The 25,001-nt window shown below is 36.8% G+C and overlaps 1 protein-coding gene and 1 long non-coding RNA gene across 2 annotated transcripts; one reads left to right on the forward strand and one right to left on the reverse strand.

Annotated features, from left to right (window-relative positions):
* Positions 1 to 13,019: 13,019 nt before the first annotated feature.
* Positions 13,020 to 15,503, reverse strand: LOC148571621 (uncharacterized). Its single transcript, XR_015906916.1, has 3 exons — positions 15,081 to 15,503; positions 14,778 to 14,875; positions 13,020 to 14,574 (listed from the first exon to the last, which is right to left on the reverse strand). It is a non-coding gene; the product is annotated as an uncharacterized LOC148571621 (long non-coding RNA).
* Positions 15,504 to 15,623: 120 nt separating this feature from the next.
* LOC148571622 (mitochondrial import receptor subunit TOM7-1-like) lies at positions 15,624 to 16,256 on the forward strand. Its single transcript, XM_088506522.1, has one exon. The coding sequence runs from the start codon at positions 15,830 to 15,832 to the stop codon at positions 16,049 to 16,051; it is 222 nt and encodes a 73-aa protein (XP_088362648.1). The 5' UTR covers positions 15,624 to 15,829; the 3' UTR covers positions 16,052 to 16,256.
* Positions 16,257 to 25,001: the final 8,745 nt, after the last annotated feature.

Here is a 25,001-nt window from a genome sequence, read left to right on the forward strand (position 1 = left end):
TTCTTGGCATTAAACGCCCATTTTGGCACCCAGGGTGGTGTTTAACTCCAACCTTGGGCATATGCACGTGAAAGCTTGAAAGCTCAGCCCAGACACGCACCAAGTGGGTCCTAGAAGTGAATTTCTGCACTATCTGCACTTAGTTACTCATTTTTTTTGTAAACCTAAGTTACGAGTCTAGTATAAAAACTACTTTTAGAGATTCATTTTGTATCTCATGACATTTTACACTTCATATTGTATCTTCTATGGCATGAGTCTCTAAACCCCATAGGTGGGGGTGAGGAACTCTGCTGTGTTTCAATGGATTAATACAATTACTACTGTTTTCTATTCAATCACGCTTGATTCTATTCTAAGATACTCACTCGTACTTCAATATAGAGAATATGATGATCCGTGACACTCATCATTATCCTCAACCTATGAAGGCGTGCCTGACAACCACTCCTGTTCTATCTGAGCTCAGCGTAGTCATTGGGCGACAACTTGAGTGCGTATCTCTTGGGTTTCTAATCTACGGACCGAGTCCGGGGGTTAGAACCTTCGTGGTATAGGCTAGAACCAATTGGTAGCATTCCTGGGATCCGAAAAGTCTAAACCTTGTCTGTGGTATTCCGAGTAGGATCTGGGAAGGGATGACTGTGAAGAGCTTCAAACTTGCGAATGTTGGGCGCAGTGACAGTGTGCAAAAGGACAAGGGTCCTATTCCGATGCTAGCAGGAACCGACAGATGATTAGCTGTGCGGTAGCTGTACTTGGTATTTTTCATCCGAGAGGATCATACAGCTTGCCATTGAAGGAAGCCATGCATGTTTGGAGAAGAAGACAGTAGGAAAGCAGAGATTCAGATGACAGAGCATCTCCGGAACCTCAGCCTGTTTCTCATTACTGAATCTCAAGTACTATTTATTTCATGTTATTTATTTTTCATAAATACAATCACTTTTATAATTAATCTCCTGACTAAGATTTACAAAATAACCATAGCTTGCTTCAAGTCGACAATCTCCGTGGGATCGACCCTTACTCACGTAAGGTATTACTTGGACGACCCAGTGCACTTGCTGGTTAGTTGTGCGGAGTTGTGAAAAGTGTTATCACAATTTTGTGCACCAAGTTTTTGGCGCCGTTGTTGGGGATTGTTCCAGTTTGGATAACTGACGGTTTATATTGTTGCTTAGATTAGGAAAAATTTATCTTTTTGGTTTAGAGTCACTAAAATTGAGTCTTCTATTATTGTTTTTGGTTAAAATTTTAAAATCCTTATTTTCTTTTTCTAAATTATTTTCAAAAATTAAAAAAAAAACAAAAACCTCATAATTTAGTCTTCTGTTTAAATTTAGTTTCATGTTTTAAGTTTGGTGTCAATTGCATGATTTTTTTTTTAATTTTTTTGAATTATATGTTGTTAATTCTTTCTTAATATTCAAGTTGTTCCTGTTTATTTTCCTTGTTTGATCTTTAGTTTTTCTTGTTTTGTGTCATTTCTTGTTTTTCTTGTGCATTTTCGAATTATTAGTGTCCAAGGTACAAAAATTTTTAAGTTTGGTGTCCTTTGTGTTTTTATTTTCTTAAAAATTTTCAAAAAGTGTTCTTGGTGTTCATCTTGACATTCAACATTTTTGTGTTTGCTTTCTTTGTTTGATCTAAAAATTCTAAGTTTGGTGTCCTTTTATTGTTTTTCTCTTTCCTCATTAAATTCAAAAATTCAATAAAATATCTTTTCCTTTATTTGCTCATTATTTTCGAACTCCTTAGATTAACTTAGTCAAAAATTTTTAAAATTTGGTAGTTTCTTGTTAGGCAAGTTAAAATTTCAATTTTAAAATTTTATCTTCTTAAATCTTTTTCAAAACTCCCTAACCACTTTCTCTCTCCTCATTTTTTTCCGAAAATCATATCCAGAATTTTTAAAATTTTTTTGATTAATTAATCATTTTAGTATTCTAATCTTTTTTTTATTTTTTTATTTTTTAGTTTTCGAAAATTATATTCTATTTTCCAATTATCTTATTTTATTTTATCTTATTTCCTTTTTTTAATTCGGTTTCTCCTTAATTAAATAAAATAAAAATAAAAATATTTTACTTTCTCTATCATGGATTTAAGTGGAAATGAACAGTCCAGAAGGACTCTGGGGTCATATGCTAACCCCACTAATGCTTCCTATGGGAGTAGTATCTGTATACCTCCCATCAGAGCAAGCAGTTTTGAGCTAAATCCTCAGCTCATTATCATGGTGCAGTAAAATTGCCAGTATTCTGGTCTTCCATAGGAAGAACCTACTGAGTTTCTGGCACAGTTCTTACAAATTGCTGACACAGTACGTGATAAGGAAGTAGATCAGGATGTCTACAGATTATTACTGTTTTTATTTGCTGTAAAAGATCAAGCTAAGAGGTGGTTAAATAACCAACCCACAACAAGTATAAAAACATGGAAACAGTTATCAAACAAATTTTTGAATCAATATTTTCCTCCAAAAAGGATGACACAGCTAAGGCTGGACATCCAAGGCTTTAAACAAGAGGATAATGGATCCCTTTATAATGCCTGGGAGAGGTACAGAGGGATGCTAAGGAAATACCCCTCTGAAATATTTTCAGAATGGGTGCAGTTAGACATCTTTTACTATGGGCTTACAGAAAAGGCCCAAATGTCTCTAGACCATTCAACTGGTGGATCTATACATATGAGAAAGACAATTGAAGAGGCTCAAGAGCTCATTGATACGGTTGCTAGAAATCAATATCTTTACTTAAGTAGTGGGTCCTCCATGAAAGAAGAAGCTAATGCAGTACTCACTGAACTTAGTCCTCAGGAACAAGTCGCTGAACTCAATCAGCAATTGCTTGTTATAACAAAACAGTTAGCAAAATTTAAAGAGATGCTGCAAGAAACCAAAGATGCTAATGAGAATATGGAAAAACACTTGAATCAGACAAGACAGCCGCTATCTAAACATATAACAAAAGAATGCCAAGCTGTTCAACTAAGGAGTGGGAAGACATTGAATGTCTCAATTCAAAGCAGCAGAAAGCCAAGAAAGGAACAAATGACAAAGGATGACCAACCCACTGCCCAAAATCCCTCTGAGGACAGTAAGAGCCCAGAGAGGAATGATTTTGGCATTCAAACGCCAGAAAAGTGTAAGAAAGTGGCGTTAAAAGCCCAAGGAATGACCAGTTCTAGCGTCCAAATGCCAGAAAAGGGTGGCAATCTGGCGTTAAACGCCCATGCAGCGCCTAATTCTGGTGTTCAAACGCCAATAAGGGATCAGACACCTGAAGGTGCTGATAACAGCCCCCTTAAGCAGGCTTCTCCAACCACTTCTGTAGAAAATAAACCTGCAGCAACTAAGGTTGAAGAATACAAAGCCAATATGCCTTCTCCTCAGAAACTCCGCCAAGCGGAACAGGATAAACAATTTGTCCGCTTTGCAGACTATCTTATTACTCTTGAAATAAAGATTCCGTTTGCAGAAGCACTTGAGCAAATACCCTCTTATGCTAAATTCATGAAAGAGATCTTAAGTTAAAAGAAGGATTGGAGAGAAACTGAAAAAGTTTTCCTCACTGAAGAATGCAGTGCATTCATTCTGAAAAGCTTACCAGAAAAGCTTAAAGATCCCGGAAGCTTTATAATACCATGCACATTAGAGGGTGCTTGTACCAAGACAGCTCTATGTGATCTTGGGGCAAGTATAAACCTAATACCTGCATCCACTATCGAAAAGCTTGGTTTGACTGATGAGGTTAAACCAACCCGGATATGCCTCCAACTTGGTTATGGCTCCATTAAGATTCCATCAGGCATAATTGAAGATATGATTGTCAAGGTTGGGCCATTTTTTTTCCTACTGACTTTGTAGTACTGAAAATGGAGGAGCACAAGATTGCAACTCTCATTCTAGGAAGACCTTTCCTAGCAATTAGACGAACCCTCATTGACGTCCAAAAAGGGAAGATAATCCTGAGAGTCAATGAGGATGAGTTTAAGTTGAATGCTGTCAAAGCTATGTAGCATCCAGACACATCAAAAGACTGCATGAACACTGATATTATTGACTCCCTAGTGGAAGAGGTCAATATAACTGAGAGTCTCAAATCAGAGCTAGAGGACATTTTTAAAGATGTTCAGCCTGACCTGGAGGAATCAGAAAAAAACAGAAGAACCTCTGAAAACTCCTCAGGAAGAGGAGAAGCCTCCGAAACCCGAGCTCAAACCACTACTACCATCCCTGAAATATGCATTTCTAGGGAAAGATGACACTTTTCCCGTGATCATAAGCTCTGCTTTAGAGCCAAGGGAAGAGGAAGCACTGCTTCAGGTGCTAAGGACACACAAGACAGCTCTTGGGATGTCCATAAGTGATCTTAAGGGCATTAGCCTAGCCAGATGCATGCACAAGATCCTATTGGAGGATGATGCTAAGTCAGTGGTTCAACCACAGAGGTGGCTGAATCTAGCCATGAAGGAGTTGGTGCAGAAAGAGGTCACTAAGTTACTAGAGGCTGGGATTATTTATCCTATTTCTGATAGTCCCTAGGTGAGCCTTGTCCAAGTTGTCCCCAAGAAGGGAGGCATGACAGTGGTTCATAATGAAAAAAATGAACTGGTTTCTACAAGAACAGTTACAGGATGGCGTATGGGTATTGACTATAGAAGACTCAATACAGCCACCAGAAAGGATCAATTTCCTTTACCATTCATAGACCAGATCCTAAAGAGACTAGCAGGTCATGAATACTACTGCTTTTTGGATGGTTATTCAGGTTACAACCAAATTGCAGTAGATCCTCAGGACCAATAGAAAACAGCATTCACATGTCCTTCTGGAGTATTTGCCTACAGAAGGATGCCATTTGGTCTGTGCAATGCACCTGCAACTTTTCAGAGGTGCATGCTCTCTATCTTCTCTGATATGGTAGAAAAATTTCTGGAAGTCTTCATGGATGACTTCTCAGTATTTGGAGACTCATTCAGCTCCTATCTTGACCATCTAGCACTTGTTCTGAAAAGGTGCCAAGAGACTAACCTGGTTTTAAACTGGGAAAAATGTCACTTTATGGTGACTAAAAGAATTGTCTTTGGGCACAAATTTTTAAACAAGGGAATAGAGGTGGATCAAGCTAATAAGGTAGAGGTAATTGAAAAATTACCACCACCTACCAATGTTAAGGCAATCAGAAGCTTTCTAAGGCATGTAGGATTCTATAGGAGGTTTATAAAAGATTTTTCAAAAATTGCAAACCCTCTGATCAATCTGCTAGCTGCTGACACGCCATTTTTCTTTGACATAGAGTGTCTGCAGGCGTTTGAAACTCTGAAAGCTAAGTTGGTCACAGCACCAGTCATTTCTGCACCAGACTGAACATTACCATTCGAACTAATGTGTGATGCCAGTGACCATGCCATTGGTGCAGTGTTGGGACAGAGGCATAACAAGCTTCTGCACATCATTTACTATGCTAGCCGTGTTTTGAATGACGCACAGAAGAATTACACAACCACAGAAAAAGAGTTGCTTGCAGTGGTTTATGCCATTGACAAGTTCAGATCTTATTTAGTGGGATCAAAAGTGATTGTGTACACTGACCATGCTACTCTAAAATATCTCCTCATAAAGTAGGATTCAAACCCCAGACTCATAAGATGGGTGTTGCTTCTGCAAGAGTTTGATATAGAAATAAGAGACAGAAAAGGGACAGAAAACCAAGTAGCAGATCACCTGTCCCGGATAGAACCAGTAGTAGGGGTGTCCCTCCCTCATACTGAGATCTCTGAAACCTTTCCGGATGAGCAACTCTTTGCCATTCAGGAATTACCATGATTTGCAGACATTGCAAACTATAAAGCTGTGAGATTCATACCCAAAGAGTACAGTAAGCAACAAATGAAAAAATTGATTTCTGATGCAAAGTACTACTTGTGGGATGAACCATATCTCTTTAAGAGGTGTGCAGACGGAGTAATCCGCAGATGTGTGCCTAGAAAAGAGGCACAGAAGATCCTATGGCATTGCCATGGATCGCAATATGGAGGACACTTTGGAGGTGAGTGAACAGCCACCAAAGTTCTCCAATGTGATTTCTACTGGCCCACTCTCTATAGAGACTCCCGAGAGTTTGTACGTAACTGTGACAGTTGTCAGAGAGCTGATAATCTACCTCACGGTTATGCCATGCCTCAGCAAGGGATTCTAGAGATTGAGTTGTTTGATGTATGGGGTATTGATTTCATGGGGCCTTTCCCACCATCATATTCAAACACTTATATTCTGGTGGCAGTACACTATGTATCTAGATAGGTAGAGGTAATTGTAACACCCACTAATGATACTAAGACAGTGATGAAGTTCCTCCAGAAGCATATCTTCAGCAGGCTCGGTGTTCCTAGGACACTGATCAGTGATGGAGGCACTCATTTCTGCAATAAACAGCTTGACTCTGCTCTGGTATGATATGGAATTAACCATAAAGTGGCGACTCCATATCATCCACAGATAAATGGGCAAGCTGAAGTCTCGAATAGAGGACTAAAACGAATCCTGGAACACACTGTAAGTACCCGTAGAAGGAATTGGGCAAGAAGTCTGGATGATGCTCTGTGGGCATACAGAACAGCATTCAAGACTTCTATAGGGACCTCTCCATACCAACTTGTGTATGGAAAAGCCTGTCATCTGCCAGTTGAACTAGAACACAAGGCCTATTGGGCAACCAGGTTCCTAAACCTTGATGCTAAGATAGCTAGAGAGAAAAGATTACTCCAGTTGAATGAGCTAGAGGAGTTTAGACTCAATGCTTTTGAAAATGCTAAAATCTATAAAGAAAAAGCAAAAAGATAGCATGACAAAAGGCTGTCATCTAGAGTCTTTGAGCCAGGACAGAAGGGTCCTGCTGTTTAACTCTAGGCTCAGATTGTTCCCTGGGAAATTGAAATCCCGGTGGAGGGGACCATATGTGATTACAAGTGTGTCACCATATGGTTATATAGAGCTGCAAGATGTTGATTCTGACAAAAAATTCATTGTTAATGGACAGAGAATCAAACATTATCTTGAAGGCAATGTTGAGCAAGAATGCTCAAAACTGAGACTAAATTAAAAAGCTCAGTGAAGTCCAGCTAAAGACAGTAAAGAAGCGGTTATTGGGAGGCAACCCAGCTATTATCAAATCAAATTAGATGTTTATAACAATTATATAAGTCTATTTAATTTTGTTGTCCATGTTTATTGATACTTTTTTAGAGAACAAGTCAAGGGTATGAAGGTTCAGAACATAAAGCAGAAGAATCACAGAGTAAAAGAGCTCACTGGCATCAAAACGCCAGTAAAGAGGCAATCTGGGCATTAAATGCCAGAATAGCTATCATTCTGGGCATTTAACGCCAGTAAAGATATCATTCTGGGCGTTTAACGCCTAACTTGGCAGCATTCTGGGCATTCAGAAAAACGCCCAGTAAGAAAGGATTTCGGGCGTTTAACACCAGCCAGGGAATCTGGTTGGGCGTTAAACGCCCAAAATGGCCACCAGATGGGTGTTAAACACCAGAATGGCTATCATTCTGGGCATTTAACGCCAGCACAACTAGGGAAGAGGTAATTTCGTTTCCAATCCAATTTGTTTTCAAATTTTCATGTTTTAAATCAAAATTTTCTGCATCCAAACATTACAAACATTCATTTTTTAATTTTCATTCACAAAAATTTATAATCTTATAAATTCTTCTTGATTCGTTTTCAATTATTCTCAATTCTTTTTCAAAACGCATTCATCTTTTCAATTTCTTTTCAAATTTTTTTAACTCATTCATATTATCTTTTATTTCATAGATGCATAAACAAAAATTCAAGATCTAACTTCCTCAAATCTTTTTCATATCTCTTAATTTTGAAAATAATCTTCTCTTTTTCATATCATGTTTATCTTTTATCAATCATATCTTTCAAAGCATATCTTTTTCTAAAATTTCGAACCCATTCCCGCCCTCCCCTTTATTTATACATTTGGCCATCACCTCTCCTCCATCATCCGAATCCTTCTCTCTATCTATTCATCTTCTTTCTTTTTATTTTGCTTGAGGACAAGCAAATCTCTAAGTTTGGTGTGATTTCCGTGATCCCTGAGTTAAAACAAACCAATCTCATGGCACCCAAAGGAAGACAAACTGCTTCAAGAGAGAAGAAAAAAAACAATCCAAAGCCACGTTGGATGCATGAGAACTTCTGCACCAAAGAACATGCAGACCATTATTTCAAAATTGTGTGAAGAAGATCAGTGATCCCGGAAGTTAGGTTCAATCTGAAAGAAGATGAATACCCGGAGATCCAAGAGCAGATTCAAAACAGGGGCTGGGAAGTCCTGGCTAATCCTGAAATACATGTTGGAAGAAACCTGGTCTAGGAATTCTATGCAAATCTGTGGATGACAGAGAAGCAAATATTAGAGGGAACTGCTTTCTACACCTTTCGGACTATGGTCAGAGGGAAGGTTATTTACTTCTACTTTGACAAAGTGAGAGAGGTTCTTAAACTTCCTCAACTACAAGATGATCCAGAATCCTTTAACAGGAGAATAGCCAAGGATAAAAGGCTAGATCAAGTTCTAGAGGACATATGCATCCCTGGAACCAAGTGGATTACCAATTCAAAAGGTGTCCCAAACTAGTTAAAGAGAGGAGATCTCAAACCAGTTGCTAGAGGGTGGCTGGATTTCATAGGGCGTTCTATACTCCCAACCAGTAACCGATCTGAAGTCACTGTCAAGAGGGCAGTGATGATTCACTGTATTATGCTAGGGAAGGAGGTAGAGATTCATCAGCTGATCCCTGTTGAAATTTACATGTTTGCAAACAAGGAGTCCACTGAGGCCAAATTGGCCTACCCAAGCTTGATTATCCTGTTATGCAAAGATGCGGGGGTACAGATGGGTGTGGATGAATATATCACAGTTGAACACCCAATCACCAAAAAAAGTGTTGGATGGACCTCAAATTCAAGATAACCTCATCAAGAGAGGGGCGCATAAGCTCCTCCCAGAAATTTCTCAATTTGACTACTGGGCCCGTTTAGAAGCATCTGTCACCAAGCTGCAAGAAGCTGTGAATCAACTCAAAGAAGAACAATAGAACCAAAACAGCATGCTCTGCAAAATGCTTATAGAACAAGAGAAACAAGGGCGTGAGATACAGGAGATAAAGCATCAGAAGCTGTCCCTTGAAGAGTTGGATGTCCCACAGATTGAAGGAGCACCTACCCCCCAAAATCAAGGTTGTTGAGTCCTAACTCTGTGATAACTTTTATTATTAGAAATCTATTTTAAGAGTTACATAAGCATTAGTACTAGAGTCATTTATTTTTATGTCTTTAATTTCCTTTCTTTTATTATTATTTGTCTGCTTTTATGTTTATTTTATGTCTTATTTTTATTCCATGATCAATAAAGTTTAGTGTCTATGTCTTAAAGCTATGAATGATTCCATGAATCCCTCACCTTTCTTAATTGAATAATATTTTTATTTGCAAAAGAAAAAAAAGTACATGGGTTTCAAATTTTATCTTGAAATTAGTTTAATTATTTTGATGTGGTGGCAATAATTTTTGTTTTTTGAATGAATGCTTAAACAGTGCATGTTTTTTATTTTTTTGTTTATGAATGTTAAAATTATTGGCTCTTGAAAGAATAATGAAAAAGGAGAATTGTTATTGATAATCTGAAAAATCATAAAATTGATTCTTGAAGCAAGAAAAAGCAGTGGAAAGCTTGCAGAAAAAAGAGGCGAAAAAAAAAAGAAAAAAAAAAGCAAGCAAAAAAAGCCAATAGCCCTTTAAAACAAAAGGCAAGGGTAAAAAGGAACCAAGGCTTTGAGCATTAATGGATAGGAGGGCCCACAGGAATAAAATCCTGGCCTAAGCGGCTAAATCAAGCTGTCCCTAACCATGTGCCTGTGGCGTGAAGGTGTCAAGTGAAAAGCTTGAGACTGAGCAGTTAAAGTTGTGGTCCAAAGCAAAAAGAGTGTGCTTAAGAGCTCTGGGCACCTCTAACTGGGGACTCTAGCAAAGCTGAGTCACAATCTGAAAAGGTTCACCCAGTTATGTGTTTGTGGCATTTATGTATCCGGTGGTAATACTGGAAAATAAAATGCTTAAGGTCACGGCCAAGACTCATGAAGTAGCTGTGTTCAAGAATCAACATACTGAACTAGGAGAATCAATAACACTATCTGAATTATGAGTTCCTATGGATGCCAATCATTCTGAACTTCAAAGGATAAAGTGAGATGCCAAAACTGTTCATAAGCAAAAAGGCTACAAGTCCCGCTCATCTAATCAAAACTAATCTTCATTGATAAGTTTGGAACTTATTGTATTTTCTCTTCTTTTTATCCTATTTTGTTTCTAGTTGCTTAGGGACAGGCAACAATTTAAGTTTGGTGTTGTGATGAGCGAATAATTTATACCCTTTTTGGCATTATTTTCACATAGTTTTTAGTATGTTTTAGATATTTTTTATTATATTTTTATTAGTTTTTATGCAAAAATCACATTTCTGGACTTTACTATGAGTTTGTGTGTTTTTCTGTGATTTCAGGTATTTTCTGGCTGAAATTGAGGGACTTGAGCAAATATCTGATTCAGAGGCTGAAAAAGGACTGCAGATGCTGTTGGATTCTGACTCTCCTGCACTAAAAGTGAATTTTCTGGAGCTACAGAAGCTCAAATGGCGTGCTCTCAATTGCAATGGAAAGTAGACATCTTGGGCTTTCCAGCAATATATAATAGTTTATACTTTTCCTGAGATTTGATGGCCCAAACTGGCGTCCAAAAACCAGCCTAAAACTTTCTGCACCAAACACGCACCAAGTGGGTCCCAGAAGTAGATTTCTGCACTATCTACACTTAGTTACTCATTTTCTGTAAACCTAAGTTACGAGTCTAGTATAAAAACTACTTTTAGAGATTCATTTTATACCTCATGACATTTTACACTTCATATTGTATCTTCTACGGCATGAGTCTCTAAACCCCACAGGTAGGGGTGAGGAGCTCTGCTGTGTTTCAATGGATTAATGCAATTACTACTGTTTTCTATTCAATCACGCTTGATTCTATTCTAAGATACTCACTCGTACTTCAATATAGAGAATATGATGATCCGTGACACTCATCATTATCCTCAACCTATGAACGCGTGCCTGACAACCACTCCCGTTCTATCTGAGCTCAACGTAGTCATTGGGCGACAGCTTGAGTGCGTATCTCTTGGGTTTCTAATCTACGGACCGAGTCCGGGGGTTAGAACCTTCGTGGTATAGGCTAGAACCAATTGGTAGCATTCCTGGGATCCGAAAAGTCTAAACCTTGTCTGTGGTATTCCGAGTAGGATCTGGGAAGGGATGACTGTGAAGAGCTTCAAACTTGCGAATGTTGGGCGCAGTGCAGTGTGCAAAAGGACAAGGGTCCTATTCCGACGCTAGCAAGAATCGACAGATGATTAGCCGAGCGGTATCTGTACTTGATATTTTTCATCCGAGATGAGAAATCCGACAATTGATTAGCCGTGCAGAGATCGTACCTGGTATTTTTTATCCGAGAGGATCATACAGCTTGCCATTGAAGGAAGCCATGCGTGTTTGGAGAAGAAGACAGTAGGAAAGCAGAGATTCAGATGACAGAGCATCTTCGGAACCTCAGCCTGTTTCTCATTACTGAATCTCAAGTACTATTTATTTCATGTTATTTATTTTTCATAAATACAATCACTTTTATCATTAATCTCCTGACTAAGATTTATAAAATAACCATAGTTTGCTTCAAGCCGACAATCTCCGTGGGATCAACCCTTACTCACGTAAGGTATTACTTGGACGACCCAGTGCACTTGCTGGATAGTTGTGCGGAGTTGTGAAAAGTGTTATCACAATTTCGTGCACCAGGGTTCATAGGCATATGGTGGGAGTTGTTGATTGTCACGAAAAGGTCCACCGTAACCATTGTCTTGGTATGCATTGTAGAATGGTTGTTGCTCATAGCACATTGGAGGAGGTTGTTACCAAGAGGGTTGATAAAATCCTTATGGCTCCTCCCATCTTTGATTGTGCCAACCTTGATGCATGTTCTCATTGTAGCTTCCATTCCCTACAATATAATTTGAACAAAACTCATAGCCAAAGGGGTGTGAATTCATAGAAGCAAGAGAAATAAAAACTAATAAAAATAAGTAACAAAGTCCTAAAACTAACAAAAACTAACAAATAAGCAAAAGGCAAATATGTACAATAACCAATAATAAGGCACACGTTTGAAACTTCCCGGCAACGGCGCCAAAAATTGATGGAGGAAAAATCGTCGGTAAAGAATTTTACAAAAATAATCGCTTTGCAAGTATAGATCTAAACTGGCAATTAAACCTCAATCAAATTTAATTTGTTTGTCACTAAAGCAAACCTAATAAAAATAAACTGAAGTATTTAAACCTCGGGTCGTCTCTCAAGGAATTGCAGGGAAGTGTACTTATAATTGGTTATGAGATTGTATTTTTTTGGGTTTTTGAAATGTGGAACAAGGAATGTAAATAGCAAGGAATTAAAATAACAATTAAGAAAAGTCTTAACAAGGATTGATAATTAGAATTCCTATCCCCGTTATCATAGTCACTTGTGATGGTAATTGCCTTTTACTATCACTTAGTTAACCTCTAACAATTGAAGGTAAGTCAAGTGAGCAAATCAACTTGAGTTCACAAGTCCTAATCAAAGACTAGAGTTAGTGAAGCTCTAGCCAACTAGAAAGTTTCAATCACCAACCAACAAGAGACTTTGACAATTCAAGAGTCTCTAATTACTCAATCTAAGCTAAGAACATAAAAAGCTAATTTAAAATCCAACCAAGCATTTTATCAAACACTTGGAAGGCACAAAATAAAAGCATAGAAAAGTAACAAGAGAATGTAAATACTAAAACCAACAATTGCAAAATCAATGATAACAAATAATAGAAGAAGCAATAAATATGAAATACCTCAAATTGCATTAAAAGGAAAATCAAATCTAACATGAGAATTCATAAACTAAATTGATAACAATAAATAAACCAACAAGAGAAATAGATAAACTAAAGTGCTAGGACTAATAAGAGTATAAGAAAACTAAATTAACATTAAGTAGAAATCTGAATTGAAGAAGAAATAGAACTAAAAAACCTAAACCTAGAGAGAGGAGAGAGCCTCTCTCCCTAGAAACTACATCTAAAATCTAATATGTAAACAATGAGATGTGTGTCTATGATTCCCCCACTCTGCAGCCTCTAAACAGTATTTTCGGGTTTGGAACTGGAACAAAAGGAGCCCAGAAATCGACCTAACGCTTTCTGCAGATTGCAGCACGTGACGCTTTGTCACGCGTACGCGTCGCTTGGCAAAAATCCTGGTCACGCGTATGCGTGGCTCACGTGTACGCGTCGTTCGTCTTCTGCACCAGTCACGCGTACGCGTCGCTGCCAGCTTCTCAAAACAACACTTTCTTGCGTTCCTTCCATTTTTGTATGCTTTCTTTCCGGCCTCTAAGCCTTTCCTACCATATAAACTCTGAAAATACTCAGCAAACATATCACGGCATCGAATGGTAATAAGAGGGGATTAAAATTAGTAAATTTAAGGTCAAAGAAGCATGTTTTCAATCAAAGCACAAAATTAGGAAGGAAAATGTAAAATATGCGAATTATATGAATAAGTGTGAGAATAATTGATAAGATCCGCTCAATTCAATACTAAATAAACTGTAAAATAGCTGTTTATCAGCTGGGGAGGGAAAAAAATGTAGGGACTTATATGGTTAATTGTATTTGAATCATGTAACTGCCATCTTCATTTTTGTTACAGCTTCTAATGATGTTTTATTAACAAGTTCATGTCAATGCGGCTCTCATGGGATTTCTAGCTGAGATAATTCAAGCAAAAGCAAATTGAGAGATCTCCTCTATGACTCAAAATACGTGCTCCGCTATGAAGACAAGGATGGTGATTGGATGCTAGTTGGTAAAAAAAATATTAAATCATAATGTTAATAATATGAATATCATTATTTATCTTATTATTATCATCGTTGTTACGAATTTTATTATTTGTATTGTTATTAATATTTATGATTAATGTTAATATTATAACTACTAGTATTAAGTGTGCCTAAGTATTATTATTGTTGAGAGTATAGTTGGTAGTGCTAGTAGTTGTAATTGGATCAGCGTTTCATTCAAGAAACCTTTTGTTACAAAAAATCACTAGGCCCATTTATAAAAAAGTTTTACGTACATTGTTCTAAGATTATTTGGCACACATAATGTCCAGCCCAATATAATATGAATGTGCTCAACTGATAGCTAATGGCACCACTTCTAATTAATTTAATCTAGCTCTCTTAATTTCAAAAATCACATCACCATTCACTGACTCCTACTGACATTTGTATAGCTGCCATTCAATAAGTCACAGAAGTTGTCCCTTTAAATGGACACTTGTCAATCATATGCTCCTCCAATACAAGTCTATATGTGTAGATTTATTCCTGCATCTATACCGAAGAATTGGCATGTTATCGGTATTGATTACTGAAAACAATGTCATATTGCACAAACATTTGACTACCCAAGTGGCTTAAATAATCAAGTAGTAACAGCAACAATTATTCACAAATTAATTAATAATTATTCAACCCTCACAGATTATTCAACAATATTTATTCATAAATTATTGTTATAAAAAATTAAAAAATACCTAGAACCTAGAAGCATAAAACAGAGCAGAGCAGATCCAAGAGGAGTAGCGCTGGCCGGTGGAGTAGAGCAGGAGGCGAGTCTGGCAACTGTGCTTTACTGCAACCCACAACAAAATTCAACTAATAACAGTAGCAAAATTCAACCATTATTCAACAAAACAGCAGTAAAACTCATAGAATAATTAACAATTATTCAACCCATAACAAGTTTACAGATTATTCAACAATTATTGTTTAAAAAAACCTAGAAGCTAGAAGCATAAAAGTATAAAACAAAAGGGAAATTGGTGAACAGAACTGACCGGTGCAACCGAGCTGACGTCGGGGATGGTGGAACAAAGGTGTACGATAGAGGCAGGAGGCGAGTCCAGTGATGGTCCTTCCAGAGCTGAAACGGCGATGATGGTGGAGAGCTGTACGATCGTGACTGTAATCTTTGAGGCTCCAGCTTGCGACGGCGGCGGGAGCAGTCCAGCAGCTGGATGGAAGTGACGGAGACAACTCGTCGGCGGTGAGAGGATGGACGAGCTCGAGGGTGAGGGAGGGAGAGGGAGAGTTGCGCCGTTGTGTCTTGTGTGGAGCAAGGGTTAGTGGAGTGGGTTACTGAGTTGGGGACTTAGGGTTGCTGGGTTAGATGGAAAGGACCAAACAGCTGCGTTTTGGTCAAATTCCAAAAACTGGCCAAATTACGGTTCGATTCAACTGACCAATTTCCAACCGATTTTACGGTTTGACATCAGTTTTTTTTATCTTATGGTTTTACCATTAGTCTGAATCGAAATTTCTATGGTTCACGGTTCGAACCGGTTTTCAGAACCTTACATTAATCAGAACAATTGTTATTGAGCGCAGTTACGAGAATAACATTAAGCGGCAGGGGATTAATATCGTATGCTAAAACAACAATCGGTAGTAGAAAATCAGGTCACAGTGAAACCGACAACACCATATGTATAATTAGGGTTTAAGGTCTCCTCCACCGCACCCTGCGAGAGAGCAAGCAATTAAACACACTCAGTGAGAGAGAGAATCAAGAAGCAGGAAAAGATCAATGGCGTCAAGGGGTGTGTCTCTGAAGGCGAAGGGAAAGAGCTCGAAGGGTTCGAAGGGATTGGAGGATCGTTCCTTAAGCGAGAGCGTGAAGGAGTGGTCGACATGGGCCATGAAGAAGGCCAAGGTTATCACCCACTACGGATTCATCCCTTTCGTCATCATCATTGGCATGAACTCCGAACCAAAACCCCAACTCTCTCAGCTTCTCAGCCCTGTTTGATTCTTCATCTCAGCGAATTGAATCGAATCAACCAGACCTTTCTCTTCTTTTTCTTTTAGTTGATTTTTAATTTTTCTAATATTTATAACTTTCTGAATAAGTGGATCAGATTATGTAGCTTTTCTTATTTGGAATATTTTCGGAGACGCATTAGAAGAGCTATTTTGTTATTATGTTTGCTATAATAATATTCACATGTTGTGTATGCTTGTGATTGTTCGGTTTTTGCATTTTCTTTCGAAGTCACTTGCTGTTGTTGTTCTTTGAGTTAAGGCTTCGTATTTGTGTGTGTGAGAATATGTGATAATGTTGAATGCTGTTGCATCTAATAGGAGATCTTGGAGTACCCTCATCTTTGGTCCTCTTAAAGATTTTAGGATCATCAGTTTGATCTTCCAAAGATTATTACACTTGGAACTAATCTGAAGCTTGTGTGGTGATCAAGAATTATCATTTCAAACTTTATTTAGGATATATTGAATTTTGCAATTATGTCTAAATCGGTAAATCCTTATATCTGATAGACGTTTGTTGCAGTAGAACCTATTTCAAGGTTATTTAAAGACTATTATCACATTACGCATTTTGCAAGTTGAGTGGAAAATTTCTAGGTTGATTTATTTCTGGAGTCCTGTGATAAAGGGGGAGGAAAAAGTAATCAGAGTTGAATCAGTGTAGTGTCATTTTTGTCCTCGAGGCGTACGAGAAGGATTGAGCTTCAAGTCTATTTAGAAGAAGGGGGGTTGAAAGTATATGTGGTTTGTATGACATAGTTGTATGATTATGTCTTTGATTTGTATTACTGTATGCATCTTCTTTTGTAAAATGGTTTTAATTGTATGTCTGCTGCTTAGTTTTGAAAGATCATATTCGATTGATTGGATCGCGAGCATTAACAATTGTAGCTGAAAGAATCGTGATATGATTGAGGTAATGCAGAAGCAGTACAATGATGGTGAAATGAGTATTAGTGAATGATTATCAATTGATGAATAGAGAGTGAATGAAAATTGGGTTACTTTACAATGCAGATACACTTTATACAGTGCATTTAGCTGCATTAACTAAAAAAGAGAACTAACCTGATCATTATTACTTTGTTGAAATTTGAAAACTTGGGGGCTGCTACATAAACATCAATTCATTAAGATCAACATTCAAGAATGCATTATTAGAGTCGAATTGACGAATTTGTCAACCAAATTTCAAAGCAATAGTTATAACAATTCTAATTGTGGAAGGCTTGATCACAAGTGCAAAAACCTTGTCAAAATTCACTCTTTCCACTTGATGATTGCCCTTAGCAACTAAACTATATTTAGCTATGTCGCCATTAAGGTGTCTCTTGATGGTAAAAATCCATCTGCACCCAAGTACTTTAGCATTAGATGGAGCAGCAACAATGGACCATGTATTACTATTGTGAAGAGCTCGCAACTCTTCTTGCATAGCACTATGCCATTGGGGTGATTGTAAGGCTTGGTTGATATTTGCAGGGATATTCTGGGTTAAATCAATGGTAGGTACAGCATTAGCAGCAATAACACGTGGCTTAGATATGCCAGTTTTGGCTCTTGTTTGTATAAGGTGGCTGTTTTTATTAATAGGAGTGGGTGGAGCAGTGCCAAATTGAATTTCAAAACCATATATAGGTATGCTAACCGGATGCAAAGTAGACTGAGGCTGAGATGGATTAACAGTGTTTAGAGGAATGAGACTTTGGGTGAAGTGTGTGTGGAAGGAACAGATTTAATATTAATTGAAAGATATATATTTGTGGTGATGGGAGTAGAAGGATCAGTAGAGGCGTGTGTAGAGGGTGTAGTTGTTGGGATTTGAGGTAATTCAACGTTGCAGGGTGGAATAGTATTGAGAAAAGGAAATGTAAGTGGTGTAAGGGAATTGTGACTTGTGAGGAAGGAGTGTTAGGAGGATCATTAACAAAAAGAATGGAATAAGGGAATTCGGTCTCATCAAATTTAACATGACGAGTAATGATCATTTTTTCTGATTTAGTGAGACATTTGTAGCCTTTGTGGTTTGGTACATATCCAAGAAAGACTGATAATTCTGATTTAAAATCAAACTTGTTTTGAGAATAAGGCTTGAGACATGGATAGCAAGCACAATCAAACACTCTTAGAAAAGAGGAATCTGGTTTGTGGTGATGCAGTGTTTCATATGGAGAGATATTTTGAGTAATAATAGAAGGCAAACGATTAATGATGAAGGTGCTTGAGAGGAAGGCATCATCCCAATGAACTAAGGGAAGAAAAGCCTTAGCTAACATAGCAAGACTAATTTCAGTAACATGGCGATGTTTCCTTTCAACACAACTCTTTTGTTGGTGTGTGTATATGAAAATCTATGAGTAATCCTATGCTCAGCAAGATATTGGGTGAAGGGCTTTGAAAGAAACTTCCTTCCATGATCAGTTTGGAAGGTTTGATCTTAAAACCTGTATGCTTTTCAATCATTGCTTTAAACTGTAAGAAGGCACTAAAGATTTGAGATTTAGAGTGCAAAAGATAAATGCATGTATAACGAGTATAGGCATTTACAACAGAAAGATAATAGTTAAATCCATTATATGATGTAATGGAGGCTGGTCCCCATAAATTAGAATACACCATGTCAAGAGGAACATGAAATTTAAATGAATCAAGATTAAAAGGCAAATGGTGCATCTTAGCCATGCAATAGAATTCACAAACACTTTCTTTATTGATATTAGCTGGTAAATTGAGATAACATATTTTCAATACAGAATGAACTGGGTGCACAATGTCCAAGCCTGTTGTACTATAAAGTGTAAGAATCAAGAGAAGCGGTAAAAACTTAAGGTTGTACATGAAGGAAATTTAAAGCAAATTGATCTTTTTGTTTAGGTAATCTTGTGACAGCAACTCTATTTAGGAGTTCCTTAAAGAAGAATCTCCTTGGTGGCCTGGAATTTGACAAAGAAAATGTTAGCATGGAATTCAGAGAAACAGTTATTGTCAGCACAAAACTTTTGAACACTTATTAAATTTTGAGTAATGTCAGGAGAATGTAAAAGCTGATTGAGAAGAAATTTTTGTTGAATATCAAGATTCACCAAATAAGAGTAACCAGAATGTGGTATAGAAGTACCTATACCATTACCTAGCATAATTTGTTCAGACCCGTTGTATTCAGAGGCACCAATGAACTTGCTTGGATCAGATGTAACATTGTGGCTTGCACCTGTATCAGAGAGCCATGAAGGATCTGAAAACGATGATGGAGTGGCAAGATAAGCTCTAGGTGTGTGATAGGAAGGAGGTGGTGGAAGAGCCAAATTGCCATTGTGTTTGTGATTGAAGCATGTTAGTGGAAGGTTGCTGGAAATTTTGATCATCAAATCTATGAAAGCAATTAAAAACAATATGGTCTGTTCTTCCACAGAGTTGGCAAACTGGTCTTGAATCCATATTAGTAAAATCTTCGACTTTTATAGAACCTTTCCCCCTCTACCTCTTCTTCCATTAGAATTTGTTTTTGATGGTGCACAACCAAATTGTGATGGAGCTTGAGTGAAATTTGCTTGAAAAGATCCAAAATCTGGTTTTCTAAATCTTTCAAACATGTCCTCATGACCCAGCAAGAGTGCTTCTGCCTCAATTAGTGTAATAGTGTCTGATTTGGTCATGACAGAAGAGATGTAGATAGCACATTCTTCAAAAAGTCCATTAGTTATGGCAGTGATGTGGTCTTTTAAAGACAAAGCGTAATGAAGAGTCCATATTTGATGATAAATTTTGGATTGATTTGAGTGGATTTCATTATATAAACCTATATTTATTCACCTAAATAGTATGTTTTTGTGTTTTCTCTCTAAATTATGTCCAATTGTGAAAACATGCATTTTTGTACTTATTTTAATCAATTTTATTCCACTTTCATTTCATTCGATGCCTTGAGGTTTTTGATGAATGATTTCAGGTGTAATAGGTTGGAATGACTTGATAAGAGTGGAAGAGAAGCATACAATTGAGAGAAAACATGAAGAAAACAAAGGAGAAGCACACAACCAAGTGTGCGTACGCACAACCTTCTGTGCGTACGCACAAGAGGAAATCAACATGTGTGCGTACGCACACACCTGTGCGTATGCACAAGTTCCTGCACGTGACTTCATTAAAAAGTCACGTAACTCGCAAATTTTTGGGGGTTTCCAAGCCTATTTCTGAAGTGCTAAAGCATATAAGGGAGAGGCTAGCAACACCCATTCATACCATACACCATACAACACAGTTAGGCATATTTTTAGGTAGTTTGGGGTAGTTTAGTTTAGGTTTTTCTCTCAATTTCCTTAGGGTTTAATTAGAGAAAATACTACAAGTTTATATTTTCCAATTTTGATCTTGGATTCTTCCTTATTTTCATTGTAAGTATTTCTTAATTTTTTCTTTTATTGCACTACTTGTTTTATACTTTCTTACATTTTAATCCACTTTACCAATACATATATAGTTTTGCAATTTTGAATTCTAGTTAGTGAATTTGATGATTTTTAGTTATTATATGTTTATTGAGCTGCTATTGTTGATTTGATTCCTTGGTTGTTCATAGTTGAGTATTTTTACAATTTTGCCATGTTTTGTGAATATGCCTATCATGTGTTTGATGAAATGTCAATTTGATTATGGAGTAGAATTTCACTCCTTGACTTGGAAAAATGAATATATGGAATACTAGAATCATAATGTCCGACATTTAGTGATAATTCTTGAGTTGTTAGTTGTTATTGTTTCCACTAACGCTAGCTTTTTACTAAGGTAATTAGTAAGTTAGTTAGGATTTGTGGATTAATAACAATTATGCTCACTTGACTTACTTTTCGATGTTAAGGGTTGACTAGGTGAGATTAATCCATCATAATTATTATAGTTGTGGTTATGACAAGGAAGGAATTCCATAACCCATCCCAAGTCAAGGTTTCATTTATGTTTTAACTCATACTTTTTATCATTTTAAAGCATTATTTGTCTATATTACACAGATAGTTCTTTTTTTCCTTTATTAGTTTATTAATTGCAATTTTGAGTATTCTTTTATTTCTTAATTGCTTGCTTCAACTATTGAAAACCCCCTTGCTTTTCACAACCAAAATTGTGCGCTTGTGGTCACTAGTTCCTAAGGAGAACGACCCGAGGTTTAATTACTCTTGGTTATTTTTATTTGAAATTAAACTTTGATTGGGAGGGTTACTTGTCGGTTTGGACTATACTATTGACGAAGAAATTGTTCTGCTAAATTTCCGAACTGTCGCTTTCCTCTCTATCATGTAGCCTATTGCAGCTAAAGAATCTACAACCCTTATAATTTTGTTCAAGTACTCTGTAGCAGATGTACCTTTCTTCTTCATGAATTTGAGTTGTGCCTTCAATTGTTGAACTTTGATCTTGGAGATTTTAGAGAAATAATCTTGAATTTTGGAAACCACAGTCTAGCATATGGTTCATGAAGCTTGAATTAATCAAAGAAAGTAACCAAGTCATAAAATAATGGTCCTTATTCTTCCATTGCTTGTATGTTTCAGATTCTGTCCCTGAAATTTTTTCTAGAATCAAATGATATTCAAGCTAATCCTCATTTATGACATGTAGAGCCAATTGTTGCCAAGTCCTGAATGTGTCCTCATTCAATTTATCAGGAAGATGAGTAGTAAAGGTTTTTGAGGTGTTAGAAGAGGAAGATGATGAAATTGGAACAATCGAAGTCATGAATCGTGACACTTAGCTCTGGAAATACCATGAAAGAATCTTGATATGATTGAGCTAATGTAGAAGCATTATGCAGATGTAGTATAGTGATGATGAAATGAGTATGAAGAATATACTGAATGACTATCAATTGATGAACAGAGAGTGAATGAAAATTGGTTTACTTTACAGTGCAGATACACTTTATAAGTTTATATAGTGCACTAAACTGCATTAATTAAAAGAGAGAACTAACCTACTCTAACAAATTCTGTTTCCAACATAATAACAGATTTTCTATTTATTATCTAACTTCATTTTCACTCTTTATATTTTTTAAGTCTATTAGTAGCTATCAAGTCATACCAATTGTTATCTTGTAAGATTTCTTCTTCAATATTTAGTATGACAGAAAATTTTGTCGTTGTTTCCAATGGCTCTTGGCAAGTGTCTCTTCTCCAGTCTTTTGATTGTTTTCTTTTCCTATTAAAGGAAAGTTAATACAAAACTTATGCCTGCCTTAAAGCCGATGTATTGATAACATTATTATCTGCCCTGGATTAAAGACGCAATATGGAGAGACGAGAAATAAATCAGGATTTTGGAAGAAATGTAGCAATTGAGATTTGAGGAAATTTGGTGAATTCATTGGTATAATCTGAATATTGCACTACAGATATCTTTAGAATAAATTGAGCTTTAAATAAAACAAAATATGCTATTTAAAAGTCCTTCTTAGGACTGATATTTCGGAGATAGAAAAAAAATAAAAAACACTACTTGATAAGTTGTGTGATTCATTTCTGTATAAAATATTAGTTGACCAATATTTTTTCTCAATTTTATTTTATATTTGAATTAACACTAACCAGTTTACTCGCTTGAACTCAAGTTAGGATTCATTACAATTTTAGGGGGTAATATTTTTAGTGATATAAAAATTTTAAAATTAATTTTTTAATGAAAACATTTAATAATTTTTTTAGTTTAATTTTCATGCAGTGACAGTGTAAAATGTTTTATACAGTCGTGCAATCATATTCATTCTTTTGGATGACTATTCACACGATCAATGTAAAAAGTAGTTATTTTTTCTTATGTGGCGTTATATAATTGGATGCACGTGTAAAATTACTTTACACTGACAGTGCATCAAAATTAATTTTTTTTTTGTACTTGAGGAAAACATTTAACATTTAACCCATTTGAATTGGTCGAGTGGTCAGCACACTCATCCGTTTAAGCAAGTATCAAAGATTTAAATTTTGTTTTGTGTATGCAGCAATTTATTGATACAATAAAAAAAAATTAAGTTACAATTTTATTTTTTCATATTAGATTATTCACCTAAAAAAGGAATGAACTATCATTTGTACCCATGAATTTTGCGAACGCTGATAAAAGTACCCATCAAATTCATTCTTGGAATGTACACTTTGTCGTCAATATTTCTACCGGTCACTACTGTCGCTCCAATATTACGTTGTTGCCAAGTTCGTTAACTATTAACCTTGTCCCGTTGCATAAACCTGAAGTCTGGTCTATGTTTCGCAGTAGCATTACAACGACTCTTGGTTTTAAAGTCAACTTGTGGTTGGGTGGTGCGTGAAATTTGAACTCGCACAACTGAACCGGCAAGTGCACTAGGTCGTCCAAGTAATACCTCAGGTGAGTAAAGGTCGATCCCACGAGAATTGTTAAATTGAGCAAGATGTGGTTATCTTGCAGATCTTAGTCAGGCAAATAGAAAAGGTGATTGTTGTTGTAGACGCATAAAATGAAGCAAAAAAGAAAATAATACTGAATTGGTGTAGAAACAATGATGGAAAATCAGTTAAGGCCTTGGAGATGCTTGTTCTTCTAGATTAATACTTCTTACTAACTACTTTAACAATGAGTGATTCATTCAATGGCAAGGTTGTAAGTGATTAAAGTCGGGGCTAGTGGTCATTAATCTCCTCTGATCCAGATCACACGCTGGTGCTAATGGTCATCCAATCTGAACGAGGGTGAAGCTTACGTAATTCAGTCTCTGGTGATCCTACTCAAAACACCATAGACAATGTCAGATCTTCCGGATCGGAGAATGATGCTCTGTATTCTAGCCTTAACGCCACAAAGACCTCAATTACCCATGACTAACGAGATTTCATGTCACGTATCATAATTAGCCTAGATACTCTCTTGGAACCTATGATGTATTCTCAAGTTGTAGCTCAATACTATCCGGCTAAGGCTTCGCAAGAGCTCATGTACAATAAGGGGTCATACTTTCGTTCCACCCTAGATTAATAAAGATGAAGAACGAAAATACATCATAGAATGGAATCAAACATGTATTAAAGTAGAAAAGTAATGATATTAATCCATAGGAATGAGTAGAGCTCCTATCCTTAACTCAGAAGGTTTAGCTGCTCATATTTTACAGAAATAATGTGTGATAAGTTCTGAGAGGCTGAAGATCTTAAACATGGCTGATCTCCTCCTATATATACTAATCTAATAATTAAAAATTATAAAAATGAGATAAACTAAGTAAAAGGTGCGAAAATCCACTTCTGAGCCCACTTGGTGAGTGTTTGGGCTGAGCTTGGAGTCCAACTTGGATGAGTGGGCGTTGAACGCCCACTAGGGGGTTTCCACGCTGCCTTTTGCTCCCTTGGTGGCGTTGAACGCCAGAAAGGGGTAAATTGGGCGTTCAACGCCCATTTTGGGCATTCCTTTCCAAAGAAAAGTATAAACTATTATATATTGCTGGAAAGCTATGGAAGTTAGCTTTTCAACGCCGTTGAGAGAGCATGAATTAAACCCCTATAGCTCAAGATATGCTCGTTGGAATGCATAGAGGTCAGGATTTAACAGCATCTGCTATTCTTTCTTTGCCTCTGAATCAGACTTTGCCAAAACTTGCCATTTTCACCCAAAAATCACCTGAAATCATAATAAAAACACAAAAACTCAAAGTAGCATCCAAAAGGTGAATTTTGCACTAAAACCTACAAAAACTTGATAAAATGTAACTGATAACACTAAGAAAATGATACTAAAAAGGGTATAAAATATCCGCTCATCATTGGGTAGTCCCGAACATTTGATGTCATTTAGGAACTCTGGTGTGAACCACTCTTGTTGTACATCTTCATTCTCATAAGCTTGACATGTTGTGTCAGAACTTAGATACTGATTTTCCATTCCTAGAAAGATTGTGAAGACGAAGTCGTTTA

The sequence above is a fragment of the Arachis ipaensis genome, chromosome B3 (assembly GCF_059453495.1).
Source record: "Arachis ipaensis isolate K30076 ecotype BB chromosome B3, ASM5945349v1, whole genome shotgun sequence".
Taxonomy (NCBI): Eukaryota; Viridiplantae; Streptophyta; class Magnoliopsida; order Fabales; family Fabaceae; genus Arachis; species Arachis ipaensis.

Coding starts and splice junctions, on each gene's coding strand:
- LOC148571622 (XM_088506522.1), top strand. CDS start 15,830: ATGGCGTCAAGGGGTGTGTCTCTGAAGGCGAAGGGAAAGAGCTCGAAG.